General features: G+C 37.1%; 1 protein-coding gene across 3 annotated transcripts in view; it reads left to right on the forward strand.

Annotated features, from left to right (window-relative positions):
* The window catches only part of rsrc1 (arginine/serine-rich coiled-coil 1), a 123,458-nt gene that overhangs the window by 28,195 nt on the left and 69,560 nt on the right, over nucleotides 1-25,703 (forward strand). For all 3 annotated transcript variants that reach the window (XR_003675345.1, XM_028464149.1, XM_028464148.1), the window contains exons 4-5: nucleotides 3,903-4,106; nucleotides 25,267-25,303. Coding sequence is in view for 2 of the 3 variants with exons in the window: in XM_028464149.1 (XP_028319950.1) it covers nucleotides 3,903-4,106; nucleotides 25,267-25,303 (241 nt within the window). In the remaining variant the exon portion in view is untranslated. The remainder of the gene's footprint in view (nucleotides 1-3,902; nucleotides 4,107-25,266; nucleotides 25,304-25,703) is intronic.

The raw sequence follows: 25,703 nt of genomic DNA on the forward strand, positions 1-25,703 counted from the left end.
ATGAATATTTAATTGTCATATTAGGAATGATCACTGTATTGTTGACTGTTTTTTTTTTTTTTTTTTTTTAAACAACTTACACAATTGCGGCCAAATGTCAGTTTTGAAGATATATTTTGAAAAAAATCCAAACATATAGCAATTATTAAAATGCTTATAAAAAAATACCTTCCACAACTTTTCAATTTTGAAATCCAAATGTAGAGAAAATGAACATCCCACTATAGTCTCCAAAAATCCAGAATATTTCAGGGGTTTGAACAAGTTTGAAATTTGATCTCTTGTGTATTTATTTGATCTTTTAGAGAATAGTTTCAGTAAAGCAGTCAGGCTTACTAACATTTGGGTTAAGGCTACTCGATTATAGAAAAAATGATAATCACGATTATTTAAACGATTATTTAGGATAAAATATATTCTTTAAACATATATAAAATCCTTCAAACACTAAAATCAAGTATGTTCACTTTTGCACAAATCAAAACACTTCTTACAGGTGATGTTTCTTTGCTCTAGATCTTCATCATCAAACCCAAAGTGTTCCCATATAAAGAGAATTTGACTTGCCTTTTGTTTGTCAAGCGTTTTTGCTGCGTTTCTCCTGCCATGTTTCAAGACCACTTGCAACAACTTTCCTCGTGTTGGCCTGCAGGCTAGCTTTGGCTTTGAGTGGGGTTGTGTGGATTAAACGACTCAAAATTAGTATTAATAACATGTGTGTGCCAAGCGTTATTATTTGTAGATGTCTGAAATAGTGGGTTTGTTTTATTTAGCGAATAACACTAACAACAATAATTTTTTCTCGATTGTTATTTTTGTAATTGTTGGGTGTAATAGTCGAAATCGTAATCGAATTTTGATTAATTGAGCAGCCCTAACTTGAGTAGAAAGTTAAAATGTGCAACGTCATTAATTTTTGTCAAAAACGCCATTATAACGTTTTGAAAAGCTGCTTGCACAATGCAACCATGGATCGATTGTAATGTTGGTTTTTGGCCCAAATGTAGCAGCGTACAGAAGATTTATGAAGTGTACAAACTGCAAAGAATTCAACTTCATTGACCAATCATATTACTTTGTCGATACCGACCTTTACTTGTGAAATATGTTTAGTTTCTTCTCTATATTTCACTGTCATAAAAACTCCATAAGTTGTACAACAATTCTCCAAACGGAGACCTTGAAATAGTGCAGCAACTGTCCCACGATGGGGATCACCTCAGCCTAATTGATTGCAACAGTTGTCAGAGTGTTGTCTTTTCCAATGGTGACAGGCGTCTGAAGAAAATGATTAGTTTTCTGTCGGGAGAGAGACAGCTGTGGACGTCCCAAACTGCAAACTAATAAAGGGGGGAAAGCAATAAAGCTGGTGGACAGCAGGTTTGACTGTTTTTATAGACAAATCAATAAAATGATAGATGATGGAAAATAACGGCAAACTCTGCTGCTGATTTCTACTGGGGCTTCAGATCACCGTCTTTCCAGGATGACGAGCACACAGAGTCACATTCTTGTAAAAGGTTTACAGGTTTATTTCAGTACTTGTTAAATTCTGATTGTATTTTTCTGTGTTTTTTTGGTTGTTGTTTGTTTTAGTTTTATGTTTGCATTGCTACGTTTGCGAGTGTTTGCGTGTGTGTTTCTGGTACTTATGGCTACCAAAGTAAATCTATCTACTGTAAATCTTATTGAGACCAGAGGGTCAGTGTCAGGATCAATACAGAGACAGGTCTGCCTCCGAGTCGGCCTCTAATTGGCCCAATTTTTATCCTGTCAATGTGTGTGTGTTTTTTTTTTTTCTGTGTGTGGTAGTGTGGACACACAGGGTTGTTTATAACCTTTATTACTCCCTACAAATTAAGAATAAAAAGTCATCCTCCTCAGGGAAAGTGCAGATTAAAATGGTTTATTTTGCCCTAAATAAATATAGACTTTCTGGTGTTTGAGCACAAATATGGTCTCTTTTACAGAGGTTAGCCTTTTAGTAAATATTAGTATTATTTAATGGAAAAGATTTTGACGAACACACCAATAATCATTTCTGCTTTCCTGAACAATTTCACATACACTATTCAATTGATCTTTTAGTTCAATATTTAAGTAAATTATAATAGAAGTTTAAGGCAAGCAAGAAATAACCTCCACCATCAATGGTTTCTACATTGTTCCTTTTACTGTTTTATTACTGGTGTACAATCATAACCACTGAAGGACTCATATAAATAAAATACACAGGCGATAACAAACTGTTATATAATGTATTTAGATGCCAAATTGAGGTAAAACAAAGCTTTTCGCTGACGTTATGCAATGAAATTTGACAAAAAGTTAAAAAGCAACTATTTACTGGTAAATACAGGTTTAAGGAACTTCCACTTTCATACAGTTAACCTCACATTTAGTTTCAAAATGTTACCTTTTTAAAAGTTAATTAACTTAAACTAAGCTGTATATGAAAAAAAAAATGCTTTTTATAATTGTACATTCCAACATACATTTTGTTTCAAGTTATTCAGGTTTTTTAGGTATAACTAAAGTTTGTTAAAAGAACATATTTAAGGGAAATAAAAAGATCTAATGTCCCAAGAAAATCATAACGTGTTTCTTTATTTTTAACCTGTTGTCAAAAATTTTTTAGTCTTTTTGAATGCAATTGCAGATTGATGGTAATAAAATGAGTGGAAATACCGTCCGAGATGTGCAGAATGGTGTGCTTAGAACTGACGCTTGCTCGGTGCTTTGACACAATATTTCCTGCTGCAGAAAACAGACTCTCCGAAGGTGTAGATGTTGTCAGTATTCACAGGAAAAACTTTGACAGCTTTGATATTGTTAAAAAGTGTTCTCCGTTAATTTTCCAGCACAAAGACAGAGGATAGTCTCGAAAGTAGAATGTTTAATGTTAAAAGGGGGATAGTTCACCTTTATTGTCATATATGTATGACATACATGAAATGTGTTCACTGCTTTTAGGACCTCTCTGAGAAGCCACAGAGTCACTCAGGGACACTCAGGATTTGAACCAGCCACTCTTCAGTTACGAGCTTGCTTCCATAGCCGTTTGGCCACCATCCATTATCATTATTTGATTTGAGTCTTCCCAAATAAAATTTTTTTAAGAAGTTATTTTGTGCAACAATCTTTTGGCTAAATTTGCCTAAAAGCTGTTAGTTTAGATTAGTGTTTCTCAAATGGGGGTACGTGCACCCCTAGGTGTACGCAATGGCACTACAGGGGGTTCTTGAGAGAGAGGAAAATTGACAAATAAAGTGTCCCACTCCAGGCGTGAGATAGAAATAAATCTATTCAGGAGCCAGTAAATCAGTGTTTTTCAACGTTGGGGTCGGGACCCCATATGGGGTCACCTGGAGTTTAAATAGCGTTGCCTGAAATTTCTTTAAAATTTTAAATATTTTTTTTTTAACTGTTATTTTTCTTTTTTATTATTATTAAAACAACACACAATCTTAAACAACTGTATCTCTATACTTTCACTTTGTAACCAATGTGTTAAATCGTGTTTCTTTCCACTTATTTACAAAATGAGATTCTTGAAAATGTGTGTTATCATCACTAGTTCATTCCATCATTATGCTCTATAGTTTTTTTTAAATAGTTTTATAAGCAAAACGTTGGCCGGACAAAGGGAGTACTTTAGCCAAAAAAACTGTTTTTGAGAACCACTGCTTTATATGTTTAGTCTGCTTAGTCATTCCCTCTGCTTCTTTTAAACTTTTATATACTGATAAAATTATTGCTAAATATACTTGTATTTTCTGCAATTTGCAGGCTTTGATATGAGACAAAGGCTGTTTTATCTTCTGTTAAAGGAGCGTTTTAACAGCACCTCTGTATTTTGATCTTCATCTTTGCTGAAGTCTTAACTGTCTCCACATTCTTAGGTCTCATTCTCGCCACCGTCGGTCTCGCAGTAGGAGCGACAGCCGAAGCCACCGCGGGAGCCGCAGACGGAGCCACAGCCACAGCAGAGAGCGAGACCGCAGCCGGCGCAAGGCCCATGACAAGGAGAAAGACAAGGAACGGACCCGAGGGCGAGACAGGGACAAGGACAAGGACAAGGGGAAAGACAAGGCCCAGAAAAAGGCGTAAGTGACACGTGCCGTGTATGTCCGTGTGTGTGTTTGGATCGGGATGCCTAAACTTGGTCCAAAGCACAGCAACATAATTTGAAAGGTTTGATAAGAATGTAAATGGAAATCTCATTCTTAGCCTTTCCCTTCGTCTATCCATCACCTTGTTTTCTCTCCATCCATTAGAACATCCTTCCGACTCCCTTATTTCCCCGTGCAGTCGGATATCTGACTACAAGGGCCTCGAAATGTGATACAGCTCTCTTCTGTCACAGTGGTATAAGAATAGATTGGGAGTGCTTTACACATTCTTTTTTTAGACAATGTTTTGGTTACCTTTAACTCTACCTTTTTACCCACTGGACAGAGTTGCAATAACCCTGGAAACATAACAAGATCATATGCACCTCTAATGGTTCTGATCTCTTTGCCAGGCAAAGAAACAATAAACAGTACCAGCATGTGAAAAGTAAAAAAAAAAGTTGGCAAACAACGTTTTCACTTTAAACTTTAGCTCTTCTTAGGCCTGTAATATAGACCAGGAACAGGTTGAATTCTGCAGGTAGTTTATCACTCCACCACAGTTATAAACACCTTGGAGGCACCTCTGTGCTTCTACTAGAATAGTACACTCAATCCCTTTCCACCATTCCCTAATGTGATCGGAGGCCACAGTAATAGGACTGGTACCGTGTTGTTGTCTGTCATATTGAATGGCCCGGTTGTGTATGTCAAGGTTTAAATCTCTGGAGTGATCCAGACAAGCTGCATCAATTCAAGACACTCAAGTTTGACTAGAGTTGGTGCGCGAGCCCCTTCTGTTCCACAAACACTATAAATCAGGTAATTATTGGACTAGCAGAAGAATTATTATATTACTATTATATTATTGTCATTGGAATGCCAAGTTTTTTTTTCTCTTATAAATGCAACTAAATGGTTAAGTTTACATTAGGAGTTGAATGTATAACAACTTTAACAGGAAATGTAAAGCTACAATGTAGAAACATTCACGAGTCCAGTGGTTCTTAAACCTTTTCAACTGTCCCCACCACAACAAAATGGTTAAAAAATGTAACCTTTATTGAAACTGGTAAAAATATGTTTGAGTTGTAATAATAAAGTTCTTTTTTTTTCTATTTTTTCTTTATCTACCCATTGCACTAGGCAATGGATTTGGGTTCAGATCATGTTACTAGTTTAATGACAAACCCACATTTTAACAGGGCAGGGATTGACAAACAATTATTGTGACGTATTTAATGGAGATTGCATTATTGCAGCTGTTTTCATTCTACTAACTTGTCAAAGGTACTGTTAATTATGGCGCAATATCATTATTAATCTTACAAAAACTGTTCTAAATGTTTTATTATATAAAGTAACTGCTCAGAAAAAAGATGCATCTGATAATGCATTTTTTAAAAATTTTTCAAATATATGATTTTTAGAACATTGGGATGCCCTTTGTTTATGCTCGTATTTTAGTTCATCACCAGTAAAAACATTGAACTCAGGATCAGATGTGTGCTTTGCTTTCAGAGGAAAAGAGCTTCTTTTATTGGAGGCTATTACATACCACCTTTCTTAGATTGGTATCAGGAAAATAAATAAAGCTAACAGTAAAATGCAAGGCCAGTGGCCTATATCTATTCTCTTATTAAGGCTTCAATATCCTTTAGCATTGATAGCGATCTCTTTCTTTATCTCTGACCCTGCTTTAGCTTGTTGGTGTGTATGTGCGTATTGACTACTGTTTGTGTGCACACACACTTCCACCCGTGGCAGTGCTAATATATTTCCATCTGTCTACTCTCCCATCTAGTTTTGCTGTTGGCTTAAATCAGTTGTGATTTAAGATTATTTTGCAACATTTGTATGGAACTATTCTTCCATTGGAGTGGACGAAAGTGATCACACATTTTCACTATATTATCTTTATTATGTATATTATATTATTTATTAAAATTTTCATTGAGAAAGGAACATCATTTGTAATGTGTTTTTTAAATGCATAGTATAAACATATTATCTCTTAGTAGTAGTAATTTAAAGATTAAACATTTAAATGTTTGTTTTTCTTGAGAATACCTCTGAAACATTTTTTTTAAAGTTATGCTAGAAATGATTAGGTTTTCTTTTTTATTTAAAAAAAGAAAACCTTTTTTTTCTTTTTTTTATTTAAAAAAGAAAACCTAATTATTTCTAGCATAACTTTAAAAAAAGAGGTATTCACAAGAAAAACAAACATTTAAATGTTTAATCTTTAAATTACTACTAAAATATATATACAGTGTATATATATATATATATTTTTTTTTTTTTTTCATAGTTTTTGAGCATTTTACAAAGTCAGTCTAATGATTCAGAATTCAGTTTCTTAAATTTTGTGTATGGACATAATTATATAAAATATCTACTAAGAACCTTATTTTGACTATGATATTTTCTCTTTAAAAAGCTGGCTTTCCGCCTAAATTTATATTAGAGTAACTAAAAAACAACACACAAGGTGGCATTGTTTCTTTAACCAAAAATAAAGTGTGAGAAAAGGTCTTTATGAAGCTTGGGTTGATGCTATTACTGTTTTTAACCGCCTTGTTAGACCCCCATGTTCTCCCACGGGAGTTTCAACTATCGTACCTGCTTTCCATCAGCAGAACACAGAAACTGTAAGATGTTTAAGAAATATGTAAAATAAGGCTTTTCATTACTGTATTTGCTGACTTTGACAAACCCCTTCTGCTCTTCTTGACGGTTTCCATTATTCCTCTGCTTTTAATGGTGACGGGGGTAGGGGTCTATATATGTAAGCCCCCTGATCCTTACCACCTGCACTGCACATGAACACCGGCGTGTACACACTCTTAGCACTCCAGCCTAATTTGCATCCCTGTTTCCTTGCTGGGTGATAGCCGAGGAGTGCAGCAGCACCATGCTGATGGCAGGGCGGGGCACAGAAGAGGCTCAGGAGCTTTATAGTCTCTGTCAGGATGAAAGAGGGGGCCCCTCAGTGCGCCACTCTGACACAGTCTGTGTGTGCGCACATGTGTTTGGTGTTGTTGTCATTAAACATTTAAGACTGTTCTAGTATGACAGCAGGCAACTTGGTGCTCCAGCGGCATGTTTCATGCAAAATTTATTGAAAAAGACGAGCTGTTGTTAAGAGATCTTGTTGCCTTTCACTTGTGGCAAAGGATAAGTGGGTGATTGTAATGTTGTGTGTGTGTGTGTGTGTGTGTGTGTGTGTGTGTGTACGCCTAATAACTCAGTTGTATAGGGTCAGTTGTTCAGGTTTATTTTCATCCACCATATTTATTCCTTGCCTTAATGATTACGACTTGTGGAAGTGGTTTTCACTGGTGCAGCAAATTACGGTAACTCTTTATGTTAATTATTTGTTTTTAACTCATTCACTGCCAGCCCTTTTCAGAGCAGCCAACCCCATATTCCCCGGCATTTTAGATGATTTTCACTGATTTTTAAGGCCCACAGATTATTTTTTACTTTGGCAATCTGTAATCTTAAACCAGATTAGACTCTCTACTTTCATCAGAAAAAAATATTTTGTTTCTAGATTGTTTAGTTCTTTCGTAATCAGCAGTTGAATAGAGGCAAGTTTCACACAAATCGCCAGTTTGTGACAAAACGCTGAGAACGTCTTTTTCTGAAAAAACCTATTAGTGACTTTGAAGCAAGTTTTTTTTTTTTTTTTTGTTTTGCTTTAGGGACGCCTCAACATTGGTTTCCTTCTATAAAACTACAAAAAACAACACTGAGAACAGGCTTTTGATGGCAACATTATTATTATTTTGCTATCTGGGTCAGAGTTGAATGGTTTTCACACTGTATTTTGGCATTCCTCCAAGTCTCTCCCCCCGTCATTATCCACACGCGCAACTTTTTCCTCTTCCTCCCGGACATGTCGAGTGTCACCGCTTGCCCCGTTTTTTGATCGTTTTCTCTCACCATCGCGACACACTCAATAGACCACTTAGTTCCACACATGCTCTGGTCGCTGTGAGCTGCTGTGAGCTGCTGTGAACTTCAGCATCAACTCTCACTTCATTTTCTGTCTTGTAAACTCCTTTCCTCTCCCTCTGAGCTCTGCCCATCACGGGTGATCTCTCCTTCAAAGGTGCGCTGCTGCCACCTACATGTCACCAGTTGGTCACTACATCATGGTACAAGCCTTATATTCACAGGAGAGCGTCGTCACACTGTCTCCTAGCAACCCCAGCCGAAAAACACAATTAATGTCTTTAGACGTCTTTGGCAATCAATGAGTTAATCAGTTTTTGTATAAAAATTGTGGAAACATCCCCTCTACTATACACCTCTTACAGAATAATTATATAGGATAGGAGATGACCCAAGTTAACTTACAGACACATTTTTTACTTTATTTATTCCATACGACTGCTTGTTATGATAAAAGCACAAGGAAAAAATAGATAAAGAAATTATTATTGTTTAAATTATGATGCTAGTGAATTATATTTTGTGCCAGGTGTGAAAACCAACAGGGCTGGACATGTTGTCATGCCATCAAGTCAAATTTTAAACCAAGACAAATGTATTCTCATTGTACTTTCCTCTTCACTTACCACTTTTTTGATTACATCTGGCAGTGGTACATCAAAAGGCACATTAAATACAGTAAATAGGGATGTACTTTGTTGTTAAAATATGCAAAATTAATTAACTAGGCCTTTTTGATTACGTCTGGCAGTGGTGCATCATAAGATACATTAAATAAATAGAGATGTACTTTGTTGCCTCGAGTGGCTATAAATGAAAGTTGCACAGTAGCAATATTCTCTTATGAGGATTATAAGATACAAGCAAGATGTCAGAATTGACAAACGTTATTACCCTTAAATAAGTTTCTGTAGGAATTTCAAGCTAAGTAGCAAAACCTTTGAGGCGTTATTTTCCTAAGCATTCTAAATGGACCCTGGGCTCTAAGCCACTAATGCACCATCATTAGAAAAGCACTGCACGATAAGAATGACTGGGAAGGGATAGGGTTTCAAATCAAAACCTGCATCCAAATTCTGCTTAATTAAAATACAATAACTACATTTTCAGTGCTGCATTACAAAACGAATGGAGACCTTTACTAAAGATAAATTAGTTTTAGTGAGAAAATAAAAAAAGAGGTTCTGCTCGACCTGCCTCTGTTGTAGGAGTTAAAATGTAAATCTTTCATGTCAAATGGATAACTGGGTAAGACTTGAACAAACACAACTTTATTGTTGATCTTTCCAAATGTCATAATATAATTAATTATTTTGGTCAATATACATAAAAAATGATGATGATCTGAACAGTAGGAGGATTTTATCTATTACCCCTTGGTAATTGTCTCTATCTAATGTTTTAAAACCACTTTTCTGGAATAATCTAGTGATTGTTTTTTTTTTTTTTTTTTTTTAAAGAGCTTTGCATCCTGAGGTGAAGTGGGTTTCAAGCTTTAATAAATTAAGGTTAGAGAACAGTCAGTTCTAACTTTTCCTGGCTTCATTTTGTTGATTCACACAGGTGTGTCCACTTTTCCTCTTATCTATTTCTTGTCCCCCTGCCTTTCAACTGCCTCTTTAGCAAAGGAGTTGAGAAGCAGGAGATGGAAGAGATAGACTTCAGCCTTTTGGTGGCGTCAGCATCATCCCATCTTTAACACATCACTGAGTTAGTGAAGGATCATGGGCTGCTTCACATCTTCACTCAGAGGTCGGACCGATCCAGATAAACTTCGTGCTGGATGAGAAAGGTGTTGTACTAAACTATAGTACACTATATTGTACTGTACTAAACTATATAGCTCAATGTTATATCTCAAGTTTTCTATTTTAGGGATTTAAAAAATTACAATATCGCATATATCGATATATATATATTTTTATTGCTTATTTTTGCTCAAAATACTTATTTTAGGAGTCGCTGCTTTCACCACTTGTCAGAACAGCATTAAGTTAGATGGACCACTGAGTTTCCCCTAAACAAGCCACACTACAGAACTGACTCACTCACACATACTGTCCTTTATTGGAGAAAAGCCAAAGGTGGCCCACATTGTGCAGCTGTTTGTTAGTAAGTGTGCCTGTGTGGCATTTTGATCATTGAATTTAACCCAGAATTGTATTTTTGGTCAAACTTTATTTGAAATAAAATTATCGAGATTTATATGGCAAATCGCTATTTTGAGAATATAGCTGAGTTTTGTTCCATATCATACTGTACTGCACTGTATCATAGGTAGTGGAGATGGGAGAGATATGCCCCCCCCCCCAAAAAAAAAAAAAAAAAAAAACGCTATGTACCCTTAGTTTTACCCCTAAAATTATCAAAATGCTACCCCAAGTATAAGTAAATGGACAATTTTATTTTATTTTTTATTTTTGAAGGTATTTACAGTACTTGCAATAAAATATCAATGAATTCTGCTAAAGGCTATTACTGTAATATATAAGAATCAGCTGAAGTAATACATCAGCGCTAAGAGCTGAGTTATAGTTTCCGACTGGCATCCCCAGGGTTGTGAGTTCGATTCCCAATCAAAGATGTTTTTTTTAAAATCTTTTTTCAGTTACTTTTGCTGTCCCTACTTATTCCATAATGTTTATTGATGGATAAAAATTCATACAACATGACTTAATTGTATATAAGCTGGTATATTTTTATATAATAACCTCCCACCCCCACTCTCAGCATCCTTCCTCCACCTATGAACACCATACTGTACTACTTAGTTTAATATTATTTGAGCAATCCAAACAGTGTTGTAACATCACTGTGGAGGCCTCCCATAGCACGCAGTTGACTTTCCCAATACATCTATCAGAGTTGTACATATAATGAAAGGGGCTGTGATTTATTGACTTACAATATTTGAAACTGTAAATCTTTCTTTACATGAAGCTGTATAAGTTTTTTACTTTTCAGCTTTGATTTAAAGGATGTATTTCAGACACTTGTGTCAGAATGTAGTCGTCGTCATCCCTTTTTCATTTTGTTATTGTTTAGAGACTTTTCTTTCTTTTTCTCTCAGTGTGCAGCCCTACAGCTGTGGTTGTGCTGGCAGGACCTGTAGGTTTTAGTTTTAGTCGTTTTTTGTGTTCAAACCTCTAAAAGCTGAGATGCTGTAAGAGCGAGAGAAAAAAATGCATGAATATAACAAATACACACTCAAACTTACAGATGTTATTTGGGTTTTTTTTCTCCAGTCATGCTTCACCCTGATAAAATGGTTTTCTTCTTCTTTGGCTCTGTGGAACATCTATCAGTTCATTAGTGAAAGTTGGTATGTTTGTATGTGTGCGCGTGCGTGTTTGAGCAGCTCCTGCCCACAGCGTTCTCAGAGCTGGGTGGGAAAGTGTGTGGATGGGACCAGTGCAGCTGCTGTTGGTCTGTCTGCGTTTTCCTGCAGGACTCTAGGCAGTGTCTGTCTCTGGCAGCGGGTTTAGGGAAGTAGGAGAGATTTCAAACACTGTCCTCGGAAGGTTAGGATACACTCACATTGACGCAAATCAATGAGCTGTAAGTGTGTGTTTTATTTGTGAGTGCATAGGGAGGAGGGGTGAGATGGTATCCCAGTAGCCAGGAGGAAAACAAGATATTGAATCTGAAGGTGCGTGTGTGTGTGTGTGTGTGTGTGCGCGTAGTTTGAATTGGGGTTTGGTGTACAATACATGCAAAAAGAAAAAAACCCTCAGTCAGGTCTACAGAATAACATTAGTCCACAAACATTTGTGCAGATGTAGCGATATTTGGCCCGCGGCCCTATTCTCACTGGATGTTCTTTTTTCCTTCACACAAATAAATGGCAGGAATATGAAATAATAACAGGCTGACCATAAACACCCGCTGCTGCAACGGATCGATGCTCACACACAAGCTCATTAGGTCACAACAATGCACCATATCTTTGTAGACGTTTGTAAATTTAATTGGTTTAAAGTAGGTCCGCTCAGAGTTACCTCCATGACTTTGTTTCAAAAAAGCCTCCCAGCCCGGAAGACAGACACTCTTCAAATATCTGATAAGCTCTCTGTGGAAACTTCTTCCAATACCCTTGTGACCATGTGTTATCAGTAAACCGGTGAAATAACTTGTTTTTTTTATGCATTGTGGCTGCAGTATAATCCGATATTTCTTAGAAAAAAGTTCTTTATTCTTCAACAATATCTCTGTATTTTCAGCATAACATTGCATTAAGAAATATACTCATTTGTTATAGAATTGGAAAATGGAAGATAGCATTTATAATCTGATTTTAATTGGAATTGTTTTAATTGGAATGTAAATACTAAAAATTCTCACCCCTACTTGATTTGGATGGGTTTGCTTACTTTTCTATCACACTACACTGTAGAAAATGATCCAAACTCCACTTAGAATGGCTCAGTGAGCAGTCCCACATTGTTTTTGCTGTAAGTCAGTATTTTTACATTTTTGAATTGTTGCATCAATAAATGAAAACCCTTGTAAAATACATTTTGGAAAGAAGTTAATCGGAATATGATTTAAAAAAACATATTGAAAAATTATTAATGGCTATTGCTCGTATTATCATATTACCGTTGTAGGAGTAATTGTTACAAAATTCATTGTTGTAACTGATGCAAATTTAACCGATGATGTGTGTGTGCATGTGTGCGTGCGTGCTGAGGGGAAAAAAACCTGGATCCTTTTAATCGCAGGCAAGACACCCTGAGTGAGCGATAGAGAGCTGTGACAATCCACTTATTGCGCTCTGTAATCTGTTTAACCATTTAGTGACTTACTACAGAATACACACACACACACACAACACACACACACACACACACACACACACACACAAAACTGACACGCAGAGGATGTAAATGCTGCACAAGGCATTTTGCCTCCTGAACTGCAGCTTCTGTCCAGTTGCATCTAGACTGTCATGGTGTCATTTCTGTGTGTTGTCTTTGAGATGTGCTCAAGAAAGTGAGAGAAGCCAGGCCTGGAGCGTGATGACAGAGAACAGACCAGGCCAAATAGATGATCCCCCAATCCAATTACCCTGTTCCTCTTTTTTTTACTCTCTACTCTCCTCTCCTGCTCTGCTCTATGCATCAGAGATGCAGAATGCAGGTAGATTATAAAAAGCAGGTTATGAGCAGCAAAAATGACAGGCCAACCCAGATTTACGAGGATTATGTAAATGTACTTGTTGACACTCTACACTTTCCTACCTTTGATATTTCTTACCTTTTCTCTTTGGGGTGCTGGTTTAGCTGAAAACAATGATGGCAGGAATAAGTCCTAGAAGAGAAGACTGATATAAAGAATGATCTGTAAGAGACACACTGTTAAATTTTAATTTACCCCAGAGTCTAGCATTTACTCCTTTTTACCAGGGGCAAAGAAAGGTGTTGACTTGAGAAAGGTTGAGAGGGAGAATGTATTATATATAATTTTAAAGTTGGACGGAATCTACAAAGTGACAGGAATACAAAGAGAAAGAAAAAATGAGAGATAATAAGAGAACAGTTTTAGTTGGTTGAGAGCAACTTTCTTTGTTCAAGCTCTTCATCGCAGAGACATAAATACGGCCTTTCACGTCCAGCCTAATGGCATTGATCCTTACAAGCAAACCTCCTTCAGACCGTGTAAACAGCACTCCAGACATACATTTAGGAACCTTGATTCAGTTATGGATTCAAAAATTGCCTAAGAGATGTATACGTTTATCATTCACAGCATAGGTTTAAATGTGACAGCCATTTCCTTTAACACAGACTAAAGCTCAATAAAGTGTGACGTCACCAGTTATACCAGTGATAGCTGAGGGCTGTGAGTGGTTTTTGGTCTTAAACTGTTTTATTTCAAGTCTTCACAGAACACACACATTATAGACTAGCTAATAGTAAGGATGAACGATTAATTGCATTTGCGATATTATTGCAATATCATAAAACACAATTTTCTGCAATTTTTTTTTTTTGGTAATAATTTATTTTAAGTTTGTTGGAAGTTTAATTTACCCAAAAAGACGTCCAATTAGTTAAAGCAGATCTTAGTTCTCTTACCTTTCCTGCACTTTATATGTGTGATGTTACTGACTGGATATTAGTAAGCTTTATTTATTTCTTAATATCTGTTTATTTAATTTATTTATAGACTGTCCTGTTAGGTTCAGAGAGTGTTTAAGAAGTGCAGTCCACATGTTTACATGTTTCATGAAACGTGAAGTTATAATAGGTAAATCTGTGCTTTAAAATGTATATGGTATATTTATTTAAAGTTTAAATAAATCTGAAATTGTTTATTATGAAACAAATTGAGTTATTGCTTGTGTTCATTGAAAAACACATGACAAGAGGCCCCTGAAAAAATGATCGCATATTAAATCGCAATATTGCTGAAAAAAAAACGCAATTAGATTATTTTCCACAATCGTTCAGGCCTAGCTAATAGGCTAATGTTTCCTGTAGGTGGACACTTCTACTTCTAATTCAACATATTGCTATCATTGACATGGTTACTCCAAAGGCTAATATGTTGGGGGACAACCAGTGAGCCTTGAACTCACAATCTCATTATTAGTATTTTAATATGTCTCCTGTATTATACATTTGAAAGGGCTTCCTTGTAAAGATCGTGAGGCCCATAACAACACTTAGTAATCTGTTTTCATATTTCTCTTCTTTTATTGCTGCAAGGATATGAAAAAAAAAACATTTGTATACATCTTCTAATAATCCAGGCTTTGTTTAGTAGTCATATCTAGGTAAACTACCTTACAGAAGAAATTCAAGACTTTCCGCTTTGGGGTTTTTAACTTTGAATCTTTGTGTCCACTTTGCATCTTCGAACTTGAGAACTGACCATTATATTTTCAAGCACACATCCAAGAGTTTAAAAGCAATAAGAAAGCATTAGAAGCCAGATTCAGTCTTTAAAGGAGAGTTATTTGATACTTTCATTTCGTTGGTCAGTGCTATAAATGTGTTGATGTTGATCATTCAACTCCAGCGTTGAGCCAACTAGTCTCGATTCTGGTTTTCAGAAAGGATTTTTTTTTCCTCCAGTTGTTACCATGTGAACCGTACTTAACCAGGCTGTTCAAAGCACCTCAGTCTTTGCTCTGTTTGCCTATTTGCATTAGTGTGAGACTTGGGTTAACTTTCTTTGTAGCACTTTTACTTCAAGCTTTACACACACACATATGCACAAACACACACTCCTGACATCTATCCCTGTAGGCCAGACTACAGAATGCTTGGGGCCATGTTATTTTGTCTTCTTATGGGCAGATAGAATTAAGAGTAAAAAAAAGAGATTCACTCGAGGTAGCGATTACGCCCGTCTGACATCATAGACAGAAAACGGTGAGGGGAAAAAAAACTCTACAAAAGTAGAAAAAGCCCCGACGAAAACCCTGCGTGGATGATATGAATAACAATATTGACGGTGTGTTTCCTCAGGCCCTGATAACTAGAGACCAGAGCCCAGTTCCTGTGACAGACTGGTCTTTGTGGCCACTTTATCCGGCCTGTACACTTGTAAGGTAGAGCCGGGATAATCGCACCTAATCTAATTAAGGCTAAAGGGAGCCATGACTGAGGCTTGCCAGAAGCATACTGGGCACTCGCACACAAAAACAACCTGGCAGCAAAATCCTTATTCCATCAGAAAAATAAGGTTGTCATATTGATTATGCAGACGAGGAACCAACAGGGACTATCTGGCTCTTGGACCAGCCGGTTGTAGCTGACATGGAATAAAGAGAGGGATACAGAGGAAAGGGGAATAGATTATAGTTGGTTTATCTCTTTTTTTTTTTAACCCTCGGCTTATAGTATGTTCAGTTTTATAGTGACATTGTTCTTGTGGCTTGATGTGAAAGGAAGGAGAAGCTCACCATAATAAGAGTTACACATGAAGAATACAGACAAAAATGGTGCCTTTTCCAGACACAAAACACTGTAACAGACAAAAGTGGGGATTAGCTTAATGTTTCTGCTTGTAATAATTTACTTAATATTTTCATTATTTAATACATTATCATACATATAAAAATAAAATGCAAGTAAATCAAAACTATATGTTTTCAGAGATAAAAAAAAAAAAAAAATGAACATACCAGTAAAAGCTTATTTGCTAAAAAATAAAATAATTTTTTTGCATTTTAAAAGAGACAGTGGAGTATGTGTGGGATGAAGAAGGTGGAAGGAAAATAACAAAATCATTGTGCATCTTCCTTAAAATCCTATTTTCTTTGAGTTTCAAACACAGACCTGCATACGAAAGAACACAGGAAGTAGAATGAGGTTTCAGCAGGTCAGGGCGTTTCTGAGAGATTTTGGGCATATGAGGCCTTAAAAATGTCATTCTTAAACATCAACAGATTTCACGACTGTTTTTTGATATTGCGTTTGTGTGTGAGTGTCTGTGTTTGTGTCAGTGTATTGTGTGCGTGTGTGTGTGCGCGCAGCCAGATTGGTTTCCCCCCTTTTCTGCCCCTATAGAAGGGGCTGGGTATTCTCTGGATGAGGGTGCGATGTACAATTGAAGGGCAGGATTGAAACTGATTACCTTGTTAACTCCTGGCACCCACTGGTAGCTTGAAATAGACCTGAGCACCAGGGCCTGATTTGCAAATGAATTACCTCTTGCCCTCCCTCCATTCCCCCTTCTTCTTCGCTCTCCTTTTTTGTCCATTCCATGCCAAGATCATCTTTTTATATTGTGCCATGACAGATGCTGTGCCGGGCTGCCATTGTTCCCCATCAGGTTTTCTGGGGCTGTGAGGAGAGCCAAAGATTTCCACATGTGATTTTAACACAAGCAACTCCCCCCACCCCTCCACCCCACCACCCCTCCCTGCAGTATAGCCCAGTGTTTAATTCTTTGTGTATCGCTGCTGCAATCTACATAGTGTTGGAGCAGACAGAAATGTTTGAGTGTGTCATTGTCTCATTCTCAATAATGAAGAGGTATTCCTCTCATCAGGAAAGGTTATAATTGGGAGGCATGAAAAGGACCAGTTGCCATTGAGAAAAGCCACTGGGAAATAGATTTTCCATTTTCTACCCATGCCTTTGTTTTACTGTCTCTCTTTATGTAACACACTAAAAAGAAGTCAATTTTCTTGAAGACTTGGCCCCAGAAATCGGCCCCCTTCAGCACTGAGCCGCTGTGTGAAAGCTGAGACGGAGAAGAATCAGGACGTCTGGAGGGAGACGCACTTGGTCTGTGATGTTTCACAGGTGTATTAATGTGTGCGCTAAAGTCTGTGTGTCCCTTCAGCTTTTCCCAACCGGTGTAGAGGACGTCAATAAATCCTGGCTCCGTGAGTCACGGCAAAAAATTTCAAGATCAATTTTGGTTTATTGCTTTTCCATTCAATACATTTACAAAAAAAGAATCACAAAAACATTGCGTTTAAAATTGTTATCATAAAAGACAGATGGATAGTTATGTAAATTAATGTATCAGTGGTAGGGTGTGATCTAGAGCTAGTACAGAATAGATACTGTATATGGATTGCCTGTTAGTAAAGAGTTATTGCACTTTTTGACCAAAACACCTGCTTTTAGCTATTGGTGGTTTTTAAATTTTCGATGTATTACAGATGCATTTAACATTTTAGAAAGGCTCAATAAATATCCATCATACTAACTTCTTATTAACTACGATAGATGATGATGATCACTCTTCGACTTGCCAGACTTTAATCCTTAAACTGCTTTCTCATGCTCATTTTACTTCAAATTTGAGGCACAGATTAATGTTTGTATTGTCAGTTTGTCTGTGTGTGTTTTTAGCTGAAAAAGCAAGAACACCAACACTTTCATATATACTTTTCCCCTCTTAACCTTTTTATCGACTGCACTTAAAACGGCTCTGAGAGAAAAAAATAAAAATAAAGTGATGAATTTGTTAGCACAAGTTTTTATAGACTGCCCTTTTTATATATATTTTTTTTTACCTTTTTAGGATCATGCTAAAGTAAAGGCTCTCCCCACTAGCTTGCGTGCAAGCTGGATTATATAGAAAGCTTTAAAGTTAAAGTCTGTTTTTGTTCATCCTGTGTGTTCTGCATTGAAGAGTGACAGCATCCGACTTACCCTGTTTTCTTTTCTCTCCCCGGGAGTGCGCCTGTCCCTCCTCTTAGCTGTATAAAAACCCTGAGAGGTCGCTCTGATAGCACACACTAGAATACAATTTCAATTTCAATTGGCTGTCCTGTTTAAAAAAGGAACCTGGAGATGGCAATCAGTGCTAAGGGAAAGCTGTGTGTGTGTGTGTACTGTTTCAGCTTGTATGCATGTATGTTTATTCCTTAGTATGTGCGTGTCGGTGTGTATTAAGGTGTGTGTTTGCTGCGCTGTCCCCATCACATTGACTATTTAATAAATGTGCCAGCTATTCCATCAGCAGTCAAATAGCACATGAATGCTCAATGACATGCTTGTCAAGGCTGTGGCAAATAAAGCATTTACACACATACTGTACACACGCACACACTCACAACCGTAGACTCAAACACACACTGATCCAGGTTGGCACTTATGAGTGATGTCGCTTTTATATAGTTCTGGTGTTCTGTCCTCCTCTTCTGTTCCTCTCCTCACTATCTCTGACTAGGCCTGGGCCGATAACAGATTTCACCGGACGATATATTGTCCCATAAATTATTGCCCACAAACCATAAACCATTATACCAAATTAACCTCTAATGTAATGATAACATATCATAATAATGCAAGTACACCCTTTCAAATGCAATCAACTTGTATTTCTCATTAGTATTGTTTACCATTGTAATTGGAATGTCAAGAACTTTTAAATATCTTTAACAAATAAAACAAACAATTAAAATAAAATGGACTCCGTTAGCAGGAAATTGCACTTTAATAAATATCACAAACAAAAACAATAAAATAGACCCTTTCTCTGTTTAAAAAAAAAAACCCCACTCAAATGCAAAACCACACACAACCAAAGCAATAAATAAAATGGTTTATAAAGTTTCAACAAAATTGCACTTGCAATAAACATTATACATTGAGGCATAGTTGTACATTCCTTAACAGGTAACACTTCCAATCCAGTTAGAACCTTTCTAAACAAAAAATGCAGAGTAACAATATAAACATTTCCATATAAGCAGATGTCTTAACAGGCCACAAGCAAATCTGTAGCTACTTTAGTTTGGTAGATTCTGAGCAAGGAACACCAACATGTTGACCTTGTAGGGGTTAAGGCAGGATTTATTTGGAGTAGTAATCTTACCAGCTGTGCTAAACATTCTCTCTGAGCTGGCACACCATTTTGCACTGTATCGTTTTTATTTACGCCTCAGTCAGTGTTGACTGTTGGGACAATGGCTCTGCATCGCACGGTGCCGTGTTTATTCCCCACCTTGGAAAACTGGGTTGGGTGGTTATGCTTTAGGTGGGCATTTAGTTTTGGTGTTGCCCTTTTTTGTTGCCACCACTTTTGAGCAAAGTTGGCATACCGGCTTGTCCGTGTTGATTGGCTCACCTTGGTCAATTGGTTTGAAACCTAAATAGTCCCGCACCGGTGCTGTGGCCTTTGACTGGGCAATTGTTTTTTTTCCACCAAATATTTCTGATGTTGGTTCTCACACGCTGCTCTGTGTGTGTGTACGCTAGCGGCCCTGCGTCCCCCCACTGGTGCGTTCAAATCTGACTTAAAGGGCCCATGATAAGCTAAATCGACTTTTCTGTGCTTTAAACAGTGTCCCGTCTGTAGCCACACACCACTTTTCAGAGGCTAAAACTCTGGAAAACAGGCGAGCTGCTGTGGCCTGTCATGTTTTCCGAGCTTCCTGAATGAAACGCATTTACCTCTGACGTCGAAATTGATGACCTGGGTCTTTGCGGGTTCCGAGTGCAATCGAATGCAGCACTACTCCGTTCATTCTGCTATGGAACAAACATGCTCAGGTGTTGTCATCCAGCCTGTTTGGAGGCGAAAGACAAGGAAAACAAAATACGCATGCATATGGCAAAATATATCAAATCAGGCAAACTTATCGAGTTCATTTTCATTTATCATCCGGTTAATTGATTTATTGATTATCGGCCCAGGCCTATCTCTGAGTGACATTAGTGTAAGAGTCGAGAGATTTTCATCCTTTGCAGCTAATGTGTAGCTTTAAAGAACAGTAGTGCTTTTTATAGGAGTAACGCTTATATCACTGTATATTATACACGCATGGTCGTTGTTTACACTTAAAACAAAAAAACCCTAACTTTGTTTTGTTGTTGATTTTTGTTCGTGAGCCTCCTTTGTTATTATCTAAGAACAGCCACTTTTGGGTTTGTGGTATCGATTGTAAAATGAACGAAGTTTGTGGAAATATTTGTAATGTTGGGCTTCTGTTATCCCTAAATAATTCTACATACAGTAGATTTACTGACATCCCATAATTGATTGCTTTCCTTACAGAGAATTGGAAGTTAAGTTTTAGGACTGATGTTTTATGTTCACATGTTGCAGATGAAATAATCCCAATCCCAGCCTGTGACTGTCCATGTGACCCCAGGTAACACAAGCTTAGTTAAACATTCAAGAAGGTATTACTAACATAAAACAACTTTAGGCTTTTGATGTCTGATATTACAGTGTGTCTAAACTTAGTCAGGCTTTTTTACGGTGTGATGGCACACCACCACTAACTACTACTGTATCCAAAACTACTGTTGGTGTTACAATCAGTTGAAGATAGTGAAGGAAGTGAAAATTCAAATTAAAAAAAACGTCTCTGTATGGACAACTTGATCAGCTTTCCTGAATTTTTATTGTACATTTTATTTTTAAAATTGTGTTTTCTTTCTGGACATTTCTTGTAAATAAGATACATGCAAACAACAGTAAAAAGATCACTTTGTACAATAAATGTATTCAAACTTAAATGTTTTCATGATCAAATCAACTTTATACAAATACTTTTAACACCTAATGCACCAAATTTGGACTTGATAAAAAATAAATGCTTTTTATTCTCCAACTTCTCAAAGGATTTGCTAATTGTCGAGCCATTCGGGGAGTTTTAAAAATCTGGCAAACCAACAATACATTAAACTACCTAAGCGTAACCATCAGCATAATGAGCCCCAAAAACATCGTTATTTAGAACTATTGTAACAAAGATTTTACCTCAACCTTAATTCACCAAGATTTTTGGTGCAACCTTCGATTACAGTTTCTTTTCAAACTGTGTGAGTAAACCACACAAATTCATGCTGTTTTTAGGGGCAAAATGGAGTCACACAACACTTGATTCTCTGCTATTGGTCATTAGACGAAAGTAAACAATTACCACTTGAATGTTTGGAAGCATTCTTAGTGTTTGGCATCTTTATGGTAACTTGTAGTAGAAAGGTTAAAGCTTCTCCACTGCATGACTGATGAGTGCTGGGTTAATGGGTAGCTCTGTGAGCTGGAAATCAGATACCTGCCTTTGCATTTCAAGTCCCTCTGTCACTTCCATTGACTGACTAAAGAAATTCATCTCCGCTGTGTCAAAAGAGCAGCAGAAAAAGAAAAAAAAGGAAAGCCTGAGTGTCAAAGAAGGAAAGGAAAGGGAGTTTTTTAAGAATCTTGAGAACTAATGCAATTATGAGAAACTTGAGCACAAATGACAAATCTGTAATTAATCCCCTACTAGTGCAAGAGTCGGGGAGAGCCAGATGAGGGTGAGGAGTGTGAGAGTGAGTCAAAGACAGGCAGGGGTCTGGGACAGCGCAGAATGACAAGCATGGGAGATACTAGGAGGAAAAGAGACTCAGAAACTTAAAATGAATCATTTGAGTGCAAAAGCTGAAAAACGGCAGTGACGCAGAGCGTGTACAGTGAGTAATGGGCAAGCGTGGATGGCGTGGAAGATGCAGGAAGAAAGAGAGGTCACAGATACAGAAGAGATTAAAGGAAAGTGAGGAGAGAGGGAGCTGGGAGTGCTGGCAGACAGTGTGATGGATCCAGAGACCAAGGTGAATTGGTCAATATCGACTGTGGTGGGCAGTTTAACACTCACACTTGTTTGTCTAGTTTTACTTAATTAAGTACAGATAACTAATGACCATTTCTTAGGACAACAGTACATTTGTCTCTGTCTTGGCCCCCCTCATCTGCTCGCTTACCGTTCTCTGACAGGAATTAAAGAGTTTGAAAGAGCATTCACCTCCTGAACCCAAATGTCCTGAATCTAAAGGTTCTATGCTGCTGTTTGTTGAAGATGTGTTGATGTGAATTCTGAATAAGGTGTAATAATGGAATACACTGTTCTTTAGGCTACCTATGCTGTTTTACTGTGAGAAAGTATTAGTTTGTATGTTTTCCCTGTGCATGTATACATTTTTGCCAAATAGTGTCAAATCCGTAACAGAGCTGTGCCATTTGTAAGAAACATGTGTAGTCTTAACAATATTACCTGTTACTATTTTTTTTAAAAAGAGTTTGATTTTGATAATAAATAAATGAAAAACATTCCATAGTTTTAAACCCATTAGCGCAGTGTTTTCTCAAGGTTGGGGTCATGACCCCATGTGGGGTCACCAGGAATTTTAGTGGGGTTGCCTGAAATTTCTAGTAATTATCAATAAATTAATTATTGAATTATATATATATATATATATATATATATATATATATATATATATATATATATATATATACTGTATATTTAATTATTATTCTTTTTCAAACTAAAACACAATGTTAAACAACTATATTCTGTGTATATATGTATGTTTAAATAAAATGCAGTATAAATAAATAAAATACAGTATGAAACTATCTGGTTACTCTGTATTTTTAACACAGTATAACAAACATGATTTGAAAACTAATTCTAGAAGAAGAAAATGTCTTTGGGGTCACTAAAAATGTGACATAAAATGGGGTCAAAATGCAAAAAAGGTTGGGGACCACTGCATTAGCTGTGGAAGATGTGTTTTTATGCACTTTTTTAGTGAACCACGGGCTGGTGGATTGTGGGATATCACCAACAGTCCTGCAGTAAAGGATAAACCAGGTATAGAATAGGAATAAATAATTATTAGTTATTACCACTAAACAACATATTATCAGTAGTGATTGATGTCAACCTCCTTAATTTATACAATTCTTGGATATAAAAAGTAGATCTCCAACTTCATGAAAACAATTTCAGGTCATTTTGCTTGAATGTAAGGAATACAAAGTTGTTTTCTCATAAAATGCAAACTAAATAATTTGACATGCTTCTCAACGCACCAAACCTGCCATAGTGCGTCACTAATCACCTTCTGTCTGCTTCCGCCTCGTCTTCACCTCCATTTCTGTCACTCTACTCTCTCTCTCTCTCTCTCTCTCTCTCTCTTTCTTTCCCCCCCCTGCTGTGTGATCAGGCTGTAATGTACTCTTGTGGTTGTAGTAAGCAGGCCATTGTGTCTCTGAGGCCTTGTGCTACATCACCAATACTGTCTGGCCTTCCTCCACTACAAATTGGATGAACAGGCACTGACACATTTTCAATATTATTACATTAAACCAAGTGGATTTTGATTGATAACCTAATATTGGCCTAATGCATAACATCAATCATGGCAAGTATATTAATTATTTAATATTGTGGCGTAATTCAGAAATCGATGCTGCCTCCGCGTTGAAGGCACAGGGTAGGAAGTGAGCGAGAGAGAGTGAAGAGAGATAGGAGGAAACGAAAGCTCAGTCCCCGAAGATCATATTATATGATGTTTTGAGAAGAGAGATAGGAATGTAAAATGGTGCGTCTGCATCTTTAATGGACCAAGTGATCATGTTTGCTCTGGTTGATATAGCTAAGGACAGCTTGTCCATGATTAAAATGGTGCAAAAGATGAAAGATTGTTAGATTATAAAAGGTTGAATCAGAATATAAAAAGTGTTCATAAAAAAAGGAGGGTGAGAGGGGAAAGAGAGGAAGAAGAAAGCAGCGGGAAACAAGCAGAGGTGGAGGCATCGAGTCCTTCGTCTCCCCTGTGTTAGATTGTTTCTCACTAATTGCGCTTCATTAGCGGATTACACACGCTGTCACCACGGTAACAAATGTCTTGCTGTCTGGTTGCCGGGCGCCCGTCATGTATAATGAATGTGGCGGGGTGTTTGTCAGAATGTAATGTAATTACAGCTAGATGAAGTTTGCCTTAAGTGGCTGACTTGTCTATTTGCAGCTCAGACAGAAAAAGAATAAAGACGTAAAGATCTTTTCACTTGTTTTCATAGTTTGTCAGACTTCAAAAAAAATATTTCTCTGTGTTTCTTTAACACATTTCTCAGAGAAGTTAATGTGAGGGGAATGGGTTGTGCTTGTGGTCAGATTGGGACGGGGACATAGCCTGATGGATAGATGGAGGGTGGGATGGAATAGACAGTATGTAATTTTAGAGATGGTGTAGATTTACACTGTGACGCTGCCGGCTGCATTAGCAACTGAAGCCTGTCGATAAGCCTGCCCCTCTTTCTCTCTCTGTGCACACACACACACACACACCCACACACACATCAGGAAGCACCACAGCCAGCTTGGTGTTGTCAGTAATGGAGGCCAGAGTTGGGAGAGGGGTGCTGCGATCGGGGAAGGGTGCCGTTTGTGTCCTCTTGATCTTTTAAATTCCACTGCTGCAAATTCGAAAAGAGCTCAAATTGCATGTATTATTTACTTCCAATTTGCTCTTTGTAAAGCAGACGGTTCCCACCTCCTCCTCCTCCACTTCCTTTGCTCCCCATTCTGTTGTTGCTACCCAATAATCATTCACAATTTGATAATAAGCTCCCAGCTTTTGCTTTGTTGTTTGAAATTATTATTATGACTGCCAGCAATGTGGTGGCAACATTATTTAACCTTTGCCTGGTGTACATGCAAAATGTATGGTATGTATGGTCTGAAAGGTTAATTAATTATTTATTTTTTTATATTTTGTGCAGTTTTTTTAATCTCATCTAAAACTTTTCTTTTGTTGATATCACTAGACATTTTTATCTGTATGTAAATGTGTTAAAATGTTGATTTGTGTGACTTTTGTCTGGTTTTGTTCATTATTATTCATTTATTTTGTATTATTCTGTTTTTTTATTAAGTTTGTTGGAGAAAAAAATACATGAAAAAATATGTACAATGACAATGCGTCAATGTGTTGCTGTGTTTCAGGGAAGCCATGGACCTCAAAGCCAGATTAGAACATTTGGTAAGTTTTCAATCACATGCACGTGCACCTGCACACTGACACAACACTTTAATATCTGCATTTCTATTGAAATGTACGCAATAGCAGAATAACTGAAGCTAACAGGCAGGGAGAATGATGGGAGACAGCTTCTCCAGTCTAGCTTTCATAATAACATTTTATTAATCCTATTTTTTTGCCTAAACACTCACAAGTATATGACAATCATTTTGAATGGTTCTATAATTAAAAATTTCCTATAGAAAGAGAGCGTATTCTTATCATAGAGACATTGCTCCCAAATAATTTCCTTTTTGTCATCACGGGACCTTTTCTTTAGTCTTTTTCCCTCCCTGAATTGAAGACCTGCTGGAATCTCTCTCCTGGGATATCCTTAAAAAATTAATGATCGTTTCCTTGG

The sequence above is a fragment of the Gouania willdenowi genome, chromosome 13 (assembly GCF_900634775.1).
Source record: "Gouania willdenowi chromosome 13, fGouWil2.1, whole genome shotgun sequence".
Lineage (NCBI taxonomy): Eukaryota > Metazoa > Chordata > Actinopteri > Blenniiformes > Gobiesocidae > Gouania > Gouania willdenowi.